This window comes from Corvus cornix, chromosome 2 (assembly GCF_000738735.6).
Source record: "Corvus cornix cornix isolate S_Up_H32 chromosome 2, ASM73873v5, whole genome shotgun sequence".
NCBI classification, from domain to species: domain Eukaryota; kingdom Metazoa; phylum Chordata; class Aves; order Passeriformes; family Corvidae; genus Corvus; species Corvus cornix.
The window spans coordinates 91,212,617-91,232,889 of NC_046333.1; the positions used below are offsets into that span (position 1 = coordinate 91,212,617).

Here is a 20,273-nt window from a genome sequence, read left to right on the forward strand (position 1 = left end):
CACTACAGGTGTCTTGTCTGTGCGGAGGGCCAGGCGGGGTGTTACAAGAGCAGAGTAGAGGGTCACCTCCCTCAACCTGCTGACCCTTCGATCTGTGAGTGCACACTGTTGGCTTTCAGCCCAGAGAGGGTTGCTGGACACAAGACACTGAAGTAGTAGAAGTTATCTTCTGGTATTATAGACCTGGGAGAGCTGGAACATAGATGTCAGTTCCCAGGTGTTCGTGACTTAAGGAAAGGCACATAAGGTGGCAGTATCCTCTGTTTCCTGTGGTGGTGCTATCTGGTTCATCCCCACCCTGGCCAGACTGTCCCAGTCCCAGCTGACTCCTTGTGCATGTCCAGTGTGTACAGAGGTGGCAGAGTGGTAGCTCTGACAGTGAGATTGTTTTCTGAGTCTCTCGTGTTCCTTAGGCTGCTCAGTGTGTCCTCACAGCATCCTTCTTAAAGACAGGTAAACGGAGCACTGAGTGACAATAGTTCACCCTTCTCATCCTCTGTTCATCACTTAGATGTCAAGCATCAGTAATTATGCCATTTCCCCTTGCATTTACTCTTTCATTTTACCAGAAGAGATTTTAGCATAGCCTTTGAATAGTATTGGTAGATTTATTGGTCTGGATGCACCTAATCTTCCCAATGCTCATTGACTGTTCTTAAATGATGGTATGCAATAGGTTGAAATGGATTTTTTTGCTACCTTGAACAATTCAGAGTACAAACTCCTGAGAAGACAGCATCATGTTTAGAAAGGAGAGGCTTTAAAAGCCCAGTAAAAATCATTACCACCTGAACTAAGAGTAACTGGTAGAGAAGTAAACTGTTTTCTTGTGTGTGTGAACAAAATTTCACTTTGACAGTGATTCTTCACTACAATTAACTAAAAATGTTGGGAATTGTAGAAACTTATCTTCTACTCTGGTCCCAGAAAAATGCTTGTTTTTAGAATTTGCTGATCACAATGTTGGGTTGAGCAATGAATTAGGATTTTATACATAACTTTGTGAGCCTTGAATCCACCACATCCACCTCACAAACAAGGGCTGGATTTTACCAGTTCAGAGCCTATATAGAAATAAAATGAATGGCCTAATGATAAGCTACGGGTCAATATGAGGATCAGGAATACCACAATATCCCCTTGTCTCTTGCAGAAAATAATTCAGGCAAACTAATGCACACACTGCAGTTTAGCAGGCTGGGTTTTAATGCTGTTCTTACCATCTGCACATCTGCTGACTGGCCATACTCCTTAAGATCTTTAAAAATTTTATTTAAAGAATGACTAAATTTTTACTTTTTATTACCTGCACCAGGTGGGTAATAGGAAGCTGGTAATTCCTGAGACACAAAAAAGTTAGTTATTGATTTTTTCCCTCTCCTTCCCTCCCTCATCTCCCTCCCTGGTCTTAGAATATTTGCTGAACACTGCAGGCCATGGAGAAGAGTTATACAGAAGCTAGTAACAGGTCCTGCATGCTGCCGTTCTCTATCAAGTTATTTGTATGGTGACAATCCTAAAGTTTCTTGTATTGCTAATTTATCAGTCAAATCAATATAAATAACACTCAAGAGTATGTGAGTGTTATGAATATCTGGGACCAACATCTCAACCATGTTTAATGGAAAACAAAAAAGGGGAAGAAGATCGTACTGATAGTACTATATAAAGAATAGAGGCAGCATGTCCTGTTTTTCATTTCGTTATGCTAAAAAATTTCATATTCAAATATCTTTAAAAATACATTTTTCATCCAGATACTGCAGCGTGTTGGACCACTTCCTTTCTGTTTGAATGCCAACATTTGAGAATGCTAGATCTGAAAAAGCCTTGTGTAAACTGCACTGAATAACAGAGCATACGGTAATGAGGCAACATACATGATGTTCTCCCAAGTGAAAATGATACAGAACGCTCAGTAAAAGAAATTTGATGTCTGTTAGAAATCCAAATTAGCAGTGTGACAAGGCTGTCTTATAAAAATATTTCACAAGTTCTCGAGATTCTATCACAGATGTAGTTTCTCAGAGGATATTTCCTGCATGTACATCTGCTGCAGTAGCATGACTAGCTACTAATCTACTTATTTAGATGTCTCAGGTTGTATCCTTTTAAGAGGGTTGCCAGTAGTCATTGGGAAAGCAGAATAGAAGTATTGATAAGGTGCCAAGAGTGTTGGGTTAGACACAGGTCTGAGCTTGGGATCTAGTATTAGGGGAGATGGGATACACAGGAGACTATAGGATGCACAGGAAAGCATATAGCATCTGTATGGGCAGAGACTTATGTTTGTTGCTCTTTATCAGAAAAGATTGTGATTATGCTTTTTTTCAGTTGGGGTCTGTAAGCATAGCCCTGGGGAGAGAGTATGCAGAAGGCAGGAATGGGGAAAGATTTTCAGCAGAGTGTGAAGGAGAAGGATTGGAGTGAAAGTAATTGGGATGTCTCAGGGCAGAAGTGGTGCTAGGGTTAAGGAGTACTCAGGGAAGAGATGGAAACTCTGCATGATAGTACATTCTTGCACACACAACTGACATCTGCTATTTCCCTTTGTATTTTAAACAGATGGTAGGAAATCAAATTAATTTATGTGATTACCTAAAGGGAGTCATTCAAATGAGATCTGTCCTTAAAGAGTTCACAATCACAATTTAGATGAAGAGTATTTTAGCATGGATTCACTCAGTGATATTTTTGTCTGCCAGGATTAGTTCAAGGTCTCTTACCTTATCTAATTTTACCATCTCTCTGTTCCTAGCCAGTTTGCTACCCCCAATCTAAGTCTTCCTAATACTATTTTCACAGATATATAGAGTATAGTATTCATCTAAAAGGCAAGATCCTAAGACTGGAAAAGGAGTTGCATTTAAGTGTTTTTCTCGTCTCCTGACTAGCAGTAACTCCAGTGTGAAACATTGTGCTCCCTACAGCTGGGGAGTGAGGTGATGGTGATCAAGTATTTGGTCCCACAGGACGCAGCATGTGCTGGCAACTTCTGGGGTTGTCCCAGTTCAAGGAACAGTCCTGAGAAAAGCAATGAATGATATTAGGAGTGTTTATTCTAAATCAGATCCCACTTTTCTGCTCTGTTTACCAAGATTAGCAGATGCCTTCTTTCCAGGAATATAGCCTAGACAATCTGGTGTTTTCTAGGAGAAGTTGTAATTACAATAAGTTATAAATACCTTACATGATTATACTATTTTAATATTTGATTTAAATTATTACAAGGAATATTGCTATCACAGCTTTCACTGAGCTTTCATAAACTCTGACTTGCCAGGAATTATTCTGGGATCTTGGCAAAAGATGACATATCTTGTGTTTGTGGGTTAATAAATATTGTTGTAGTACTTTTCCTTACCCGTTAGAAATTGTTGGCTGAACTTAAGTATGTAAAAATGAAAGATGATGTTGCTTGACTAGATGATGTTTAAAAAAAAGTTTTTTGACAAATTGAAATTAATCTATTTAGAAAAATTGTGGCAAAACAGTGTGATATTAGTACAGGGAAAACAATTGTCTAACTATCCATAACAATCTGTAAATAATACTCTTTATAGTGGCTGAGAACAAACCATGATGGAAATGTAATTTAAAAAAGCAAAACAAAAAGTTTCAAATAAAATATTGCATGAGAGCCAGAGAGCACACTGTTGTTATGTGAAGATTAATGATGCCATTCTTTCTCAAGCATTTTATATATAGTCCTGTTGCTGTCTTAAGTAAATGCTAGCCAAAATAATTTTCTGCTTTCCCATTGCAAAAGGATTCTTATTGGTGATGGAAAGATGTGATACAAACTTTAGGCTCAAAACCTTTATTTGCACAGCTTCTTTCCAAAAATGGGGTGAAGACCCTATTTTTTCAGTGATCATGGTTACTGCTTGAAATAAAGACCTTATTAAATCAATGCTGGAATTGCTGCTGGGTCTGCAACTAGAATTAGCACTGCATTGGAGGCTACTGTGAATAGACATGGTGTTGCAAGGCTGATTTTGCCTTTTTTGCTTTGCTTCAGCTCTTGTGGCAACTTATTATTGAAATATCATAATTAATTTTGATTGAAAAGGACCTCTGGGGATCATCAGGTCCAACATCCTGCTGAAAGTGGCTGTTCTTGAAGCTCTCTCAGGCTGCTCAAGGCACTGAACTGTCAGGTGTTGAAATTTTCCAAGGATGGAGGTTTTCCCAAGCTCTCTAGTTAACCTGTTCCAGTCCTTGATCACTCAACTTGCTGTTTTAGCTTCTTAAAACTAATCAGAATCAGTCTTGTTGAAACTCAAGACTGTGAGCATGTCTGTGAGGAGAATCTGCCTCCATCTGTATTCCGTCTGTAAGGGACCAGAACGCTGGCCCAGTAGCCTTCCCTTCCTGAGGCTGAAGGAGCCCAGCTTCTCCAGCTGTTCCTCATGCATCATGTGCTCCATCGCCCTTTTGATGTCTCTCCTTGGTTTCTCTCCTGTTTATCAGAATTTCCTCTCTATCCAAAGACTCAAAAATGAGCAGGCTACTTGAAATGCAGCTTTGACAATGATGGATAAAAGGGAATAGTCCATCCCATGAAACCACTAGCTATGCTTTTGCCAGTGCAGAGCAGTCTGCACTCACTACTGCATAGCCCCGCTGCTGACACACATCCAACTTCTTGTTGTCCAGACTCCCCCCTTTCCTGTCTCAGGGTGCTACCTGGCCTGTCAGCCTGAACTGTTGCATGGTGCTCTTTGCTCCTACATGTGCAACTTTGGATTTGCCTTCACAAAATTCATGAGGGTGTTGTTAGCACATACCTTTGGGCCTGTCAAGACCCCAGTGAAGGGCAGCACAGTCCTCCTGTGTACAAACATAAGAATTTGACTTGGCTGAGCTCAGATAAATGAGTTATGAGCAAAGGACTTCAGTTTGCTCTTCCAGGAGCTTCCCTGAAGGAGAAAGCTGTGTCCTTTGGGGATCTGGGAAAGGGAAATCTTGGCCTCTGTCCTGTTCCACTTGGCCCCACAGTTTGTGGGGTTGCCATGATGTTCCCTTGAGCTCATTCAGCTTCTGCAGTTTTGTACTTTGTGAGAAGTTCCTGAATCACTAATGTAACCAACTGCAGATTTCCAAGATTATATTACCTGTTTTGCTGGCTTCTTACAGAGTTAATCAATGACTTTAAAGGAGGGGTTTCTCTTTGTACATCACCAAACTCTTTGTTCAGAAATCAGTGGCATCAAGGAGTTAAGTGCTTTTAGATTCAAGTCTAAAAAGGAAGGTAGGTCTGACAAGCACTGGCTGGCAGGAGTTGGACTCAACAAGAGGGTTAGCTGACTGTGACCTTTGTATTTACAGCATTAGCTGATATTTAGAGCCTCATGTTTGTGTCTCTTCTCAGCTTGAGATAGTCCAGTCTTGCCACTCAGAAGAGGTTGTTCTTTTTTTTTTAACTGCCAGGCCCAAGATAGACTGGACAAAGCACACTTCTGTTTTCTTGCTAAAGGTGTCTGGAAACTATATGAGTTAAATTAGAAGCATTCCTCTGTCTGGATCATCAACTGGAAAAAAAGGTATATTCTTCTCAAGTCCTTGATGCCTTGATGTTTTGGTGGGTTATATTAAAAAGAAAAAAACAATTCCATGAAAAATAAATATTTTTCTTTAGGCAGAAGTACCTTTTTGAAGATTTAACTATAAATATTTTCTTAAAGTTTGAAGTCAGAGTGAGTAACGTTAATAGAAATTAAAACCTCTGGGAGGTTTTAAATGGCATTTATTTCCAAATGGAAAGCAATTAAATTATTTATACCAGATTAAAGCTGTGCCAAAATCACTTCTGTCTTATTATTTCTAAATAGAAATAATTATTTCTAAATAGAAAGCAGTGCTATTTGTATTGTGTCACTTTTAACACAGGTACCTGATAAAAATGTGATTTTTTTTTTTTTTTAATGTGTCCTTTAGGCTGCACTAAAGCTTCACATCAGCTTAATTTACATAGGTCTTACATAACTTAGTCATATTGTTTTAAATATTTTTGGTTAAGTGTCATTTAGAATCATAGCATCCTATTTGTTGGACACTAAGAATTTGTAATTAAGAACTTATCCAATATCTGCTGGACGTGAGAAGGTACAGGAACTAATGCTGATAAATGTTTTTGAAAAGGCCAAGTTAGACTGTCAAATGACATTTCAAGTTGCATGTGCATATTTATCAGCAATGATAAATCATGGATTAGAAGGTAAATTCTTTCTACTCAGTGAGGAATATGGGAGTAACCAGTATATAAGTTGTTCCTAATACACCTGGTGGAGTTAATGCACAAACAAGTTGAAAACCCATCGAAACAAGACTAGAGAGTCTCTTACTGTCAGGAACTAGTCAAAAGAAGAACTAGTGCTTTGTTAGTGTGAGCTAATCTGTTCCCCTATGTCATGGCATAGAGCAGAAGTGTGCAGGGCTCAGAAGTTGATTATCAATAGGCTGTGTACCCAATATTAAGTGCTGAAAAGTCTTTTGTTGCTTTAAGTGTTAAAATGCAAACTTGGGAAATAATTTCTCTGAGTAATACTGCAAATAACTCTTGTAGTCTAATTTTCCTAAATTTGTTTTCTATTGTGATCTCAATTAATTAATTATGTTCATATTTGTTTCCAATGTTTATGGTTGAACACACTGTTCATAGTTTATGAATAAAGGAACTTTACAGAAATGGTTGCAACGCAATGGAGGAAGCAGTGGACAAATTTTCTGTTTTCCTTCCCATACTGTTATCATAATGAATTTAAAGCATGAGGAGTTCTGAAATCTGGAGGTGTACTTGTTTTGTCATATCTGCATATCTGTGGAAATATTCTGAGCTTAAAAAAGTCAATAAGCTTTTGTGGTTAGGGGAGATATATGACACTTCCCCCCCACCTTCCAACTCTGGCATGTTTGCATGCTAACACATCACATGCCACCCAAATCCATGTTAACATTTGTGATTCATCCATATCCCTGTCTCTCCCTCCTCTTTGCTGTGGGTGTGAGTCTCCTATCTTCCAACTCCTACAGCAGCTTAAACTACATTTTGAACACACTGGAAGAGGGTACTCACACAGTCTTCCATCAGTTTGCATATAGCAGTGTAAGTAGGAGGCAGCGGAAGAAATTATCCCTCCTTTTTTCCACTGGTTTTACTGTTACTGGGGAATATAGGCTCCACTGTACCTGAGGGAGGAGCTGCTCTGTGTTCTCATGAACTGGCACCTGAGATGTTATTTTGTCACCATGTGCTTAGTTCAGCAAGTTGACTTGTGCTTCCAGCTCCATTTGCTGGAGCGGATTTGTTTTGATTTTGTTTGTTTGGGGTGAGGGGTTTTTTTTGTTGTTGTTTGTTTGCTTACAGATTTCTTTTTTGAAGATTAGTATGTGAAACTCTGCTGGCAAACTGTCCTATTCTTGAAGCCGAGATGTGGGGTGCTTGAAAAGAGCATTTCCTTTTAACTGTTGTGTTGTCCTTCACCCTCAAAGCATACCAGTCAAATCAGAGCTGCAGGAAAATCTGTGGCAACCAGCAAGGCTGTTGACCTTGTCCCTCCTCTGTCCTTGCCCCTTCATGCACATGCTGACACACACGTACGTACACATCCTGCTTTGACAAAGTGGAAAAGATGGTGTGAACTTATCCATTTCAATGTGGGGTCAGCAGACATATTCAAAAAATTGTTAATGTTAGTTGAAATTTGTCAAGTTGCTTTACCTGAAGTGGGAACCTCTTGCATAAACTCTTCTGATTGGGCTGTGGAAAGATAGTAGCCCAGTGATATGTTTCTGACCACAACCTCAGAACTTTTCTTGGCTCTACTGTGCCATCTGGTCTATGGCACTGGAGTGTTTCTGCTTGTATTTCATCAAAGCTTTGAACTCCTAATCTTGCTAATATACATTCCCACTACTGGTTTTAAATTAGATGTTGTGCCTCCCTCCTGCACCAACATTTTCCGCAGCTGCCAATTTATGCAGTTTCCAGTAACCAACAGAAAACCTATTTAGATCTTTTACTGCACCACTACTTTGTACTAGAAGACCTAATGACAGAAACCCCTTTCCTCCCCTTGAGACACTCTGAGTGTCATATCAAGTAAGACATTTGAAATCTCGTGAGGTACTCATAGCACTGGTTCATTTTGAGAATGGTTTCCTTGGACAAGGTCATTGTCAATTTAATATTTCACGTTGTCAGGACTTGCATGTTTTCCTTCAGTTTGTCTCCTAAAAAATGGTAAGACAAATTTAACTCATTCACACCACTTCCTTTACCTATATGATGCCATAGTAAAAAATAAAACTGATCCAGAGCTGTACAAAGTACTTTTCTTTACTTGACAGTGTAGTGTCAGCCATGCTTGACAGAACAATTAGAATCATTCTATTAGCATTTTATACCATTTCAGCCTGTTAAGATTCTGGGTGACAGTCAGTACATGTTTGGCAAAAGAATGTCAAGAATCTGCACTGTTCCCTGTGCAAGCTTAAAGCAATTTAGCTCTGTTGAAGTACATGGTATAAGAGGAAGCAGGCAGTCTTGAGGAACTTGATACTTGCATGATTTTTAAATTTATTTTTTTTTATCTCTGGGCAGCTTGGGACTGAATGAGACTGACAAACTCATGGAGATTTTAAGGCAGGGTTATCTTTGTAGACAGATGGGAAAAATTACATGTTTCTCTCTCCAGTTACTATACTAGTGTGCGAATTTTCTACTATGATGATTCAGGGAGTTTAGTAATTTACAGTTTATTAGAGTTTAGTCAAGCCATTTTTAGTGGAGTTTAGGCAAGTTAAAAAAGTCAATTTACACAGACATGAATTCTACTCATGCATATAAGTAGAATTTGCTTGTGGGGTAGCACTGCCTAGCAGAGCATTATGTGCCAAAGTAATAGCTGCTTTCAGGGAGGTTTCAAATAAAGCCACAGTATGAAGGCAACAGGGCAAATGACAGAGGATTTGGTAGTTTGGAACTTCTTCATGGTGTGTCAGTGAGATTTCTGTAAAGCTTGGTTAACAGCCAGCAGGAATTACTAGTTCAGTGAGACATGTCTGAGGGAGTTCATGTTGGGGTTTGTTATGGAGGAGGAGAGTGTATACAGAGACAAAGCAGTTCTTGGGCTCCTGCATTCATCTTGGGTGGCAAGCAGGCAAGGAGCTGAGGAACAAATGTTGTTGTGAGTGTGTCTCAAGTATATAACACATTTAAGAAACTAAAGGAAGAAAATTAGGGTGACCTAATTATGCTAAGATGAGCAAGATAGCAGGTCTAAGGCTCTGGTATGGATTTTGTTGGCAGTTTCCAGACTTGCATTGAATATATTTGCTTTTAAAGGTCTGGGTGGTTGATCTGGGGCCAACTGCAGGTTTGAGCTGTGCTCTCTGTGGGCATTTCACCTTCATTCAGCTCAGCTTTTTTATTTCACTTTTGTGCCATATGGCTTTTTTTAGGGGGGGAGCATAAGGAGAGAACCCCCAAGGGTCAATACTTCAAGGTGAGTAATACCCTGCTCTTGGCAAGCTGAATTAAGACTTTCTGTAAGGGCTGTAAGAAAAAGAAAGAACATTGGTCATTCTGGTTGTAGAAATCTTGTACTACACTGCTGAATATGAGTGGTGAGGATTTATTTGTCAGTCTGCTACCCTTACTTGATCTTGCAAAGGAACGCCTGTTTGTTAATCACGTTGCAATTTGCAGCACAGAGGAAGTATCTTGCTTTTATAGATTTAAAGCCACTGAAATTTAGTGTCCATGTGTGAATGTGACAGGACCACATGTCAGACAGATCCACCATTTCATGTTTTTGAAGTGGTCCCTAATCTCTACCACTTATTTTCCTGCAATATAAAATCAACTAGATCAAGGTGAGCCTTTAAATAGGGAAAAAACAAATTAAGTTTGATTGCGGTAATACCCGTGACAACCTTGCCTACAGAGCTCATTAAATTGGAAACCTTTTGAACATGTTTCCACTCCAGTAATTCTCCATACTTCTAGGGCTGGTCCTTTTCTTTCCTTTGCCTCTCAGACTCAACTTTGAGTCAACTCTGCATTGCAGAGAAGTCTGTGACACCTCAGGTTTTTGTTAGCAAGGTTCCTGATACTGGGATTTTGGGGGTTTTTCATACCTGCTGGCTGTGAAGCACTGTGCCTACTCATGGCCTGAATGTCATCCCATCTGAGTAGCTGTTAAAATAAAACTTTATTCTCTCCATATTGTCTCTTTTGCCAGGTATTAAGGGGAAAAAAATGGTGATACCTGTGTTTATATGCACTCTAGCCATTTTCAGCCTAAGATGTCTACAAAATGGTGAATTATTGTAGTCTCATGCTATGTAAATTTAAGCCAAATTAAAGCATACCATGGATTTAATTTGGCTTTTATGGGCTAACTTAATGGTAGCTTATCCAAAGGATCATAAATTATTCCTCATTAGATAAATTACCTTAGCAGAGCTTTATTCACAATAGACAAAGTTCAACTGTTTTACATCACAGAAAGATTTTAATTAAAAATCGTGGACTTGTGATAAAGGCTATTACACCAGATTTTCTTGACCTTTGAGTCAAAAAAATTATTTTTTGCTATTCTTAATTCATTAAGCCCTTTCTAACCTCTTACTTTGTCAGCTGTATTTTAATTCTGATCTCTCTCTCTGTTACTGAAGTTCTGGCTGGGAATTTAAAAAAAAAAAAGGATAAAAACCCTCTTTTAAACAATATTGCTTCAGAAAAAGTCATGCTGGGAGCTACATGTACCACTAAGCACTCCTGATGTTGATTATCATCCTCTAAAGTAAAAGAGTTTCATCATATTTTCCAAAAATGCCAGGTGCTTTCGGACCTTTTATTAAAATTCAAATATATTCTCAAGGATGCTACAGACATCCTTGTGATGGCTTAAGAGACTGTCTCACATTTTCCAGGTAAATGACTTTCAGAAGTTATAAAAACAGTTCTGAAGGGTCTCGGAGTCATCTGTGTCTCTTGTCATCCCCGGTGAATGTTTATTTAGAAATTTCTGTGGTTGTGAGCACTGAGACATGGGCCCTGTTGCCATATGACAGAGGCACACAAGGGAGACTTTATTTCAACATGACCCTTAACTAGAAGGATGCTGAAGAGTTTTGGTTTTTTTTTTATATTGCTTCACCCTCAGAATAACATTTGAATTTCATGTCAGAAGAGTATCAAGAAAGATTTCTTTCTTTTTTTTTTTTCCCCACCCCTACCCCTTTTATAAAAATGAAGTCATTTTCATGAGTAAGTAGGTCATGGTAAAGAAAGAATTCATATAGCAGACTTCCCCTACAACTGCTTCTTGCTGCTTGCTGAGGGTCAAATGATTTTTCAAAATATCTTTGCACTCCTATCTTGGTTTCAATTGCAGCTTATTACTGCAGAGAGGGGTGCCAGGCATTCTATCATGTATATCACTGGTACTTCAAATGTTTTGCTCTAATACACGTCTATTTTCTTCCACCTACAAGAACTTCTTGATTTTTATTTATAAATTCAGATTTTTCTCCTTTTATATGCTCTTATTTCAGTCCTTTCTTTTATTCACTGCAAAGAGCACTGTCGCAGTTAAAAGGAGTTACACATTTTTAGTATCTAACAATTTTCAGTGTACTGGAAAGACCCACTAAGGGTTCAGAGATGGTACCCTTCCCTGCATGAGGTGATTTTCCTATTCCCAAAATTGCCTGGGAAAAAAACCCCCAATCCTATTAAAACTGAATATATAGTTAGTAGTAGACATAAGGAAAGAAGAAAATTGGTGAAACTATACCTTTACAGGTAGTTTCAGAAAATGTATTTGCAAAACACCGTATGAAGTATGATTTATTATTTTTGATTGTTCATGCTAAACATCATATATTTTTCATACTCTAGATCTGGAGAAGAAAATCAAATGTCATATTTAAATGACACATCTTTTCACTTTTCTGAATTTTTCCTTATAGTCTAAAAAGCACAGGGGAGAGAATGAAAAGAAATCTAACTGAAATATTTCAACAGAATGTGACAATGAAAACATAGGCTATTTATGGTAGTGTAATAATAAATAATAAATGGTAATAATGAAGGGAAGAAAAAAAAATAAGAGAAGTACAAAACTGAAGAATTGACATTAGTGCCTCTGTGTTGAACCTGCCAGTGTTGTCTCCCTTAGCTCTTCATTTTGTACTTGAACTGCAGTGGGCAAGTCCTTTGTAAATCTACTACAGCACATGTCTGAGAGACAACAAAATAATCAGTAGATTGCAACAGGAAATTTAAGTGGCAATGATCTTGGGACTCAAGTGTCTGAAACAATTAACACCTTTTGAGGTTACTTAAATGCAAAACCACAACTGATTTCCTAGGGGTACTTTAAAAAATTAAAATAAAGTCTGAAGATATTTTCCTCAATTATTGAATAATTCAATTAATTCTTTGTTTAGTTAGAAATCATTATAATGTTGAACTTGTTGGTAAAAATTGGAATAGCTGGAGAAAACCAAGCCAACTTCTTCTCAAAACCAGAACATATTATTTGTTTTCTAAATCTATTTGGATATATTATTTTACTGTTCCTTTGGAATTTTATGCTTTTTCATAATTCCACTTATTTCCATAAAACATAATGACAATGGAGTAGTACAGGTTAGGTTGGGAGGAAGAAGTAAGCAAAGTATTGGTCTCCCTGTTCATACTGAATGTACAAAAATATCTGATTGGTGTTTGAGTGCAGAAATGTCAGAAAAAACCAATACAATACCAAGACTTAGTTTTGTGTTTTATATATTTATGCCATAGTAGGGCAAATGTGAACATCCACATGCAGCTTTAAGGATACTTGGAAAAACTTCTAATTCAACATGACATTGTGTGTGGGAACATTCATCCATTTCAATTAATGCTGCTAATTAGAAAACATCTGTAAAACTATCTTGTGCAATATTTTATCGGATTGGTGCAGGAATGAGTTAAATAAAATGGACTGTATGTTGTGGCTGAACCAATACAGTGTGGATGTTATAAAATCCCCTCTGGTCCAGGAATATTTGAATTAACACCAATTTGATTCAGGTAAGATGACAGGTCCGACTGCAGAAAAATCCAACAAAACTCAGTAACTTATACTGTGGGATCTGACTAATTGCTCATATTGCAAAATAGGAGCTCTGTAAGGCCCAAAAGTTATCTTTCCATTAGCAAGTCACAATGAGATATTAATGATTTGAATTTCTGCTCAACTTCTTGCAGACATCCTGGCCAGTGTTACCTGAATTATGAATTTCATCTCTGCATAGAACAACTCCTGCATGTGATAGTTGTACAGCCAGAAAAAAAAAATAAAATAAACCAAAACATACAGTAGATCTCTGCTTCACTATGGACCTCCATGGGCTGCAGGGGGACAGCTTGTCTCACCATGGGCTGCAGCACCTGCAGCATCTTCTGCACCTCCTTCTTTACTGACCTTGGTGCCTGCAGGGCTGCTCTCACACTTTTTTTCTTGTTCCTCCTTCACAGCTATTGTGCAGTGGTTTTTTTGCCTGTTATTTAATATCACAGAGTTTCATCAGCACCACTGATGGGCTCAGCTTTGGGCAGTGGTGGAGCAGTTTTGGAACTGGCCAGAACTGGCTGTCAGTTCTGGGAACAAATGTGGGGGCAACTTCCAGTGTCTTCTCACAGAAGTCACCCCTGTAGCTCCTCTACTACCAAAACTTTGCCACATCAGTCCAATAGTTGTGTTTTTGAAAGGGAGTGATCTTTATATCACAAACACACAAAATGTTTCTGGATGGTCTTCTGAACTTCTGTGTGTGTTACAGTTACATATCCGGGAAAAAACTTTACCTTTGTTTGAGGAAAGACTTCACCTTTCAAGCTGAATGCAAGTTTACTCTCAAAAGAGGAAGTCAAATTGATCTCTGCTACTACTGCATATTTAATCAGGATGGAAACATAGAGTCAGTTTTGATTACACAGGATTTATCTATTTGCTACATTCCAATTCCATTTCATATTGGAGTTCTTAAATTGGAATCATTCCGTGTAAATGTTATATACTCAAAGAAATAGTAACGAGACTGAAAATAAAAGTCATATAATAAGAAAAAGAGCATTATTGGGAAAAGTAAATATACTTCTCTTATAGGGAGAGACAGCAAATCTTTGTTTATCTTGCTTGGTGGACTCAGTTCCAAACAGGGAACCGAGTAAAAAGAAAATGTCATTGAGCAAGAGGCTGAGCCTTCACAAGGTGTGTAGAGAGTCTCTTAGGAAATGAGGGGACAGAGGAGTGAGTGGTGCCCCTTGCTTTGGAAGCAGTGATTAAAGAGGCTGGTGATGCTTAAGGCAGAATATAAGCTGTTAAATGAGATGCCAAGCACCAGTACCTTAGTGGTAGCACTCTATGAGCTGTGCAGCAGGCAGAATCAGATAAAGGAGTTGCTAGGTAAAGTCTAGAAGTATGTCAAGAGGTGGCAAGGTAAGAGAGTTAATTTACTGGGAATTACTTCACTGAATAGATTAAGTCCTCCTCTGCTGTTTGCACTTCTTCTAAAGCAAAACCAAATATGACTGCTAGTAGTTAAAATTAAAAGATGTTAGGGAAATCACATAACAGAAAAGCCTACTGTTTGGGATGATCTACCTTCAGTTTTAAGATCAAGAAGTTTAGTGTAGTTGCTGGAGGGGTTTGTTTTTGTTTTTCAAATGCAGAACATAGGAATGGCTGTAGCAGTCCAGACCAGAGTTGATGCAAGTACTTTGCACTGTCTTGGAACAGTTGATCAGCAAGAAAGGGAGAGATTTTAGTCTTGCTTCCCTGGAGTAGTATCCTGGCCACCAATAATCTGTGATTCAGGAGTTTCTTGAGAAAACTGACACCTCTCCATTAAGAAGTTTTGAATTGTTTTTTGATCTATGAACTAGTCCAATTTAATTGCACATATTTGTGAACTTTTTGCATTCATAACATCCCCTGGCAAGATATCTCACACCTACTTTGCACAATGTGAAGTATTCTAGAACAAGTGAAAGGTAGTGTTTTTTCTTTCAATGGATAATTATGTTGTCACCAGATGCTGTGGTTGTCAAAGCGGAGGTTCATGGAAAACTCATGGAAAGAAAATCCAGCTACAGTGATTAAATGCAAAAATCTAGTTGCTGGCTTTTAAAGTACCTAAATTGCAGATACTTGAAAACAGAGAGAAACCTCAGGGGAAGCATGCCCTGCCCATGCAAAACAGGCAGAGTTTGCTAAATTGATTGACATTTTTTGTAGTTCTGAGCAGTTGTCTATATGTTCTTCACTGAATTGTCTATATTTATTGAAGTCTTTGAAGAAGTCGATGAAAATTAAATTAAAATAATTGTTGGCGTTCCTCATCTCTTCGCTCCACTTGAGGTGATGTTGTAACACAGTTAGTTTCTAAGCAAGATTTTGCAGAGGACAGGAGTAAGGCTTTATACCTTTGTTCTCTCTGTTCAAAGAAGTGTCTTTATATATTTATGAGCATTTAGGGCAGAGTGCTGCTGAAAGCTCTCATATCGCTCGATAAAGTTGGATATTTTATTATGCAGATGACAGCTGTTTGTTAGTCCCTCTTTTCATAAAGGCTCTCTAACATCAATTGTCAGTAGCTCAATAGACACCAAAATAGTTCCTCATGTTTGCTTTTACTCAGAAAAAGTATAGTTGTGCCAGAATACAGCTTACTGAGGAACAGTTCAGCATAGCTATCCAACAGCTAGAAATCTAAACATATCACACATGTGACCAGTGGATCCATCCCTACAATGTTCCTTGCTGTGCAACTCTAACAAGATCGGTTAAATTGAGAGTATCTGCTGTTGTGCTAGCCCTGTAATTACTCAAACCTGTCAATGTTACAGAGTTGGCAAAATTTCTATGTATGAGAGCCATTCAAATTTCTGTTCTGTGCCCCAAGGATTTGCAGTGCGTTATATTTATGGCCATGAGGATTTCAGTGCACACCCCAGTGTCTCTTTCACTGTCTGCCAGACAGGCTTCCTGGCAGCCAGCAACCCTCACAGGTCAGTCCTGCTGCTTCTCCTGACTTCAGTGATGTGTGGCCTTCACATGGGACATCCTTCTCTCAGCCGCAGAGGGCCTTTGGGTAGATTGGAGGTCTCTCCTGTGTATTCAGCTGCTCTGCTGTTCTCTCCAGAAATTTTTCTTGTCCTTGTGCACCCCTAATGTCTCAGGCAGTTCTTCCTCCCTGTGTATTTGGATCCTTTTCTCAGTGGAGGATTATAGTTTTTATTTGTCAGCCTCTCCTCTGAAGAGGATTCAGGAAGGCTAACACCTCAATCCACAAATTCCTTTGACTTGTCTCTTATGCAGTTCATCTGGCTGTTTTTCCTAATTAAAATAGATGCCTCTATGCACACTTTGTCAGGTGCCAGCTGTGATATTAAGCTGTCTTTGTCACAGCAAGAGGCAGGACACTTCACAAACCTTTGCTTAGTGATTTGGTTGTATTTTTCCTTGTGAATCTCCCAGGTAATCTGTATCAAGACACTGTGTTAAGAGATACACTTAATGTAATTATTTCATTAATATGTATGTTTGCTATTTATATTTGGCTTATTGCTGGCTTTTGGCTGAGACTATGCACAACAATTAATGTGTTTGGGGTAGGTAGTTCTCAGCCCCTTCTCCTGAAGAAAACTGTGATGAGTAACAAATCACATATATTTGAAATTCTAGTTTGGGTAAACATATTGCAACCTTGGTCAGTGTTTCAATGTGCAGTCAAGTTCAGGGGAAGAGCATAGCTGCCAGGTTTTATATATGGGTTGAAAGTGAGCTGGCTGCTGTTCAGCTCAGTGAAGTAGATATGTTGATGACAATTGAGGCAAAAGATCAAAACTTGGTAGTAAAAGCAGTGCTGGCTCCTTCAGGTTATATTTTTCATCATATAAATTTGTGACTTTTTATTAAGGATTCTTTCCCCTTCATTGCTCCCTGTCATGCTCCAATTAGTAAGACAGTCAGCTTCATGTCATCCACATGTGGCCAGGACTTTCTAGCCTTTGCTTTTTAATGTGGATTTTGGTCCTTATGCAGTCTTCTGTTGTACTGTAAATAGATTGCTGCAAAGGGTTGTTCCTGGACCGAGCTTGAGTCACTTGTAGACAACAATTCAAGAAGTTGTTTGGTAGTGATCTGATGGGAATTTCAGTGATTGTTGTCCTCCAACAGCACTGCTCTCTTTTAGGGTTACATATGTAGGGTTTGGAAATTGAAGACCATGAGCAGCAGTGGTGGCCATCTGGGATTTCTGAAAAAGTACATATGTTCAGAGGGCTTCAGGAGCTCACTAAGGATACAGTGCTCAGACTAGAGGCAGGAAGAAACGTTTTCTACTGCTTGTCTGTCTGGCTTGGTAGGGCTATTATTTTTATCTGAATGTTTATTTTTTAATGCTTTTGACAGACTGTTCTGTTGCTTGCAGGGAAGAATGTTATACACAGTGTATGTTGTGAAATGTGTCATGAAACAAATGTGAAAGTTTGCTTTCTCCCATCGTTCTCATTTTTCCTTTCATTTCTGTCCAGTTGTGGCCAGCCACAGTACTAAGTTCTTATTCTTTATCTCTGAGACATACTTTGACTATTGGAATGATCTTGCTCAAGGAGTAGGCAGAGTCTGCTATAATTATTCATGGTGGCCTAGAAGAGAGAGAACTGAGACTGGTCAAGAGGAAAGTACAAAGGTGAAAACATGGTAGGCTTTTAACTGGATCACATCAAAGAGAAGCCCAGGTGTTATTGTAGGTACTTTTGATTGAACAGTACTATATCTCAGTGGTGTGAACCTTTCACTTTGGGAGAGATGAACAAATATTTTGGCATACCTTCCCAAGAGAATTGCTGTGTGATGGAAAAAGGGTTGTTGTCATGCTAGTATATTCATAACCATGAAAAGATCAAATAAGAAAGAAAGACCTTATACTAATGCCAATTCTGGACCTCCCAGTGAGTCAACCTACTGGGACCCATAATTGCTTAAGTTTACTGCAGTGAGAAACGTTTTGTAGTTAAAAATGCATCAGTGTTTTGTGATGTAAGGGTGGGTTTTAGCATGAATTTTGCTTCAGATAACACACCATAAGGTTTTATAATTTAGAATGTAGGATTTTATTTATCCATAACTTTCACAGGCCCTTCCCAGACTGCAACTTAGGACAGTCATTTTATTATTAACATAATTTTTATTTCATATAGGGCTTGTATTCTTCTCAAACTGCTACTTAGGGATGCATTTTAAATGTGACCTAATAAAAAAAAGAAAAATAATTATATTCACTGGTTTTAAGTTGGTATGAAAACCAGTTCAACAATCTCTTCTGCTGCAGCTTCAAATGATAAGGTGGATGACGGAAAAGACTTGGCTAAATGTCAATTAAATGAAGATACCTAAAGCTGTATTGTCCTTGGCTGCTTAAAAATTCAAGAAGTAGCTGAGCCTTCTAGTTGCACTTGGAATAAACTGGTCTTTAACTAGAGAGTGAAGGAGTAAGAATGGAGGATGCTGCTTCTTCCAACGATCACAGTTTTAATTCCCTCACAACGTGAGCTTGCCACCAACACATCAAACTAATAGGGGAGCCTCTGCCATACTGAGTGGTTTTGGGTTTTTTTCTGCATTAAGAAGGAAAGTGTTGGGCTATATTATGCAATTTAAAAGAGTCTATGCATTAAATATCTGTATCCTTTTGAATAAGTGGGAGCAATAATGCTATTCTTGCAGATAGAATGCAAATATAATATTTTTGCTTTTAACATATTAATTCAGTAAGGAGCTTAATATAAGCTTCCGAACTTCTTAGTCAAAATCTTTATTCTCTCTGCAGAATTCAGTACAATTACTACTTGGATGCTGATAGTAAATGAACTCTTTTATTGAATAGTCATAATGAAATATTGGAGGCTGGTGTGTGATGGTTCTTATAAAGAGTACATTCAAGGAACACTTTGTAGAATAGGCAAAAGAGGGCAGAAAACTTTCATTTCAAGAAGAGAAAAAAGTGGCTTTTAGTGGAACAGTGGCAGCTGCTATTATAATCTGTTGGCACTCCTAACTTCCAGTATGGTTTGGAATCAAATTCCTACCTTCAGGCACATAATTTATTAATACTTTGTTGCAAGCTTAGGAATTAGGGTTATTATGAATGATTAATATGACTTTATTCAAGGATTGATATATCTTTTGCAATACTGACTATCATGAGCCTTTTTCCCCTAATTTTCAGTCCTGGTCTCAGTTTGCAGTAAAATTCTTTACACCTGAAATAATGATCAAACCAATTATCAGGGAAGCCAAGAACAGGTCAGGTTAGAAGGACCACAGAATGTCATTTAGCCCAGCCTTCCTCTCAAAGCTGTGTGAGCTATGAGAGCAGAACAATTAATTCTTAGCACTTTAAAAGAATATTTTGCTATCTTTTGAAGATTTTGCGTTGTCCTTCTAAATGACAGGCTCTCTGCTATATATTTTTGCACAGAATACTGAGGTTGGACTTCCTATAGAAGTTCCTTAGGAGTCTACATTAGAGACAGAACTTTTTTTATAGAGACCATCAGTAGTGTCAAGCTTTCCTCCAACTACGGAAGTCCTGCTGACAATGTGGTGTTACATTCCAAGTTTTGCTTTGGGAAATGGTAGCTCTGAATGTAGAAAATAAATGTTTTGGTCAACCATTTTTTGCTGGACTTAGTTATTATTTGTCAAATGGAGGTATCAAAATTCTGGTTTTGTACAATGTAAGGAAGCATTTTGCTGTTCTTTTACTATGGCACATTAGGGATCTGGAAGAGAGTGCTCTAATTTTTCAAGTTTAAATCTTACGTTTATATCTGTGGAACCCCTGATTTTTTTCTCTGCCCAACTGCCCAATAGTTTATTTCTTAGTTAATTATTTTATTTGTGACATTGAATATTGTCTCTCTCTTTTTTTTTTCCCAGTGTGACAATGCAAAAGGACTCAAAGCCTTCTATGATGCAATAAAATATGGACCTAATCATCTGATGGTTTTTGGTGGTGTATGTGCAACAGTTACTTCTATCATTGCTGAATCTCTAAAGGGATGGAATTTGGTTCAGGTAAGGCATGGAATGGAATATATTCTAATGCTGACTGTCTTGTGTCTCTGGATCTTTTTTTAAAATTTAGAAACTTACGTTTGATGCTTTTAAAGCTAAGCTTTAAAACCGGATTTTAAGGCTTGG

At 38.2% G+C, this 20,273-nt stretch overlaps 1 protein-coding gene across 3 annotated transcripts in view; it reads left to right on the top strand.

Moving 5' to 3' along the window:
- Positions 1-20,273, top strand: part of GABBR2 (gamma-aminobutyric acid type B receptor subunit 2) — a 469,148-nt gene that overhangs the window by 86,939 nt on the left and 361,936 nt on the right. For all 3 annotated transcript variants that reach the window (XM_039548719.1, XM_019282587.3, XM_039548720.1), the window contains one exon: positions 20,010-20,147. In XM_039548719.1, the coding sequence (XP_039404653.1) occupies positions 20,010-20,147 (138 nt within the window). The remainder of the gene's footprint in view (positions 1-20,009; positions 20,148-20,273) is intronic.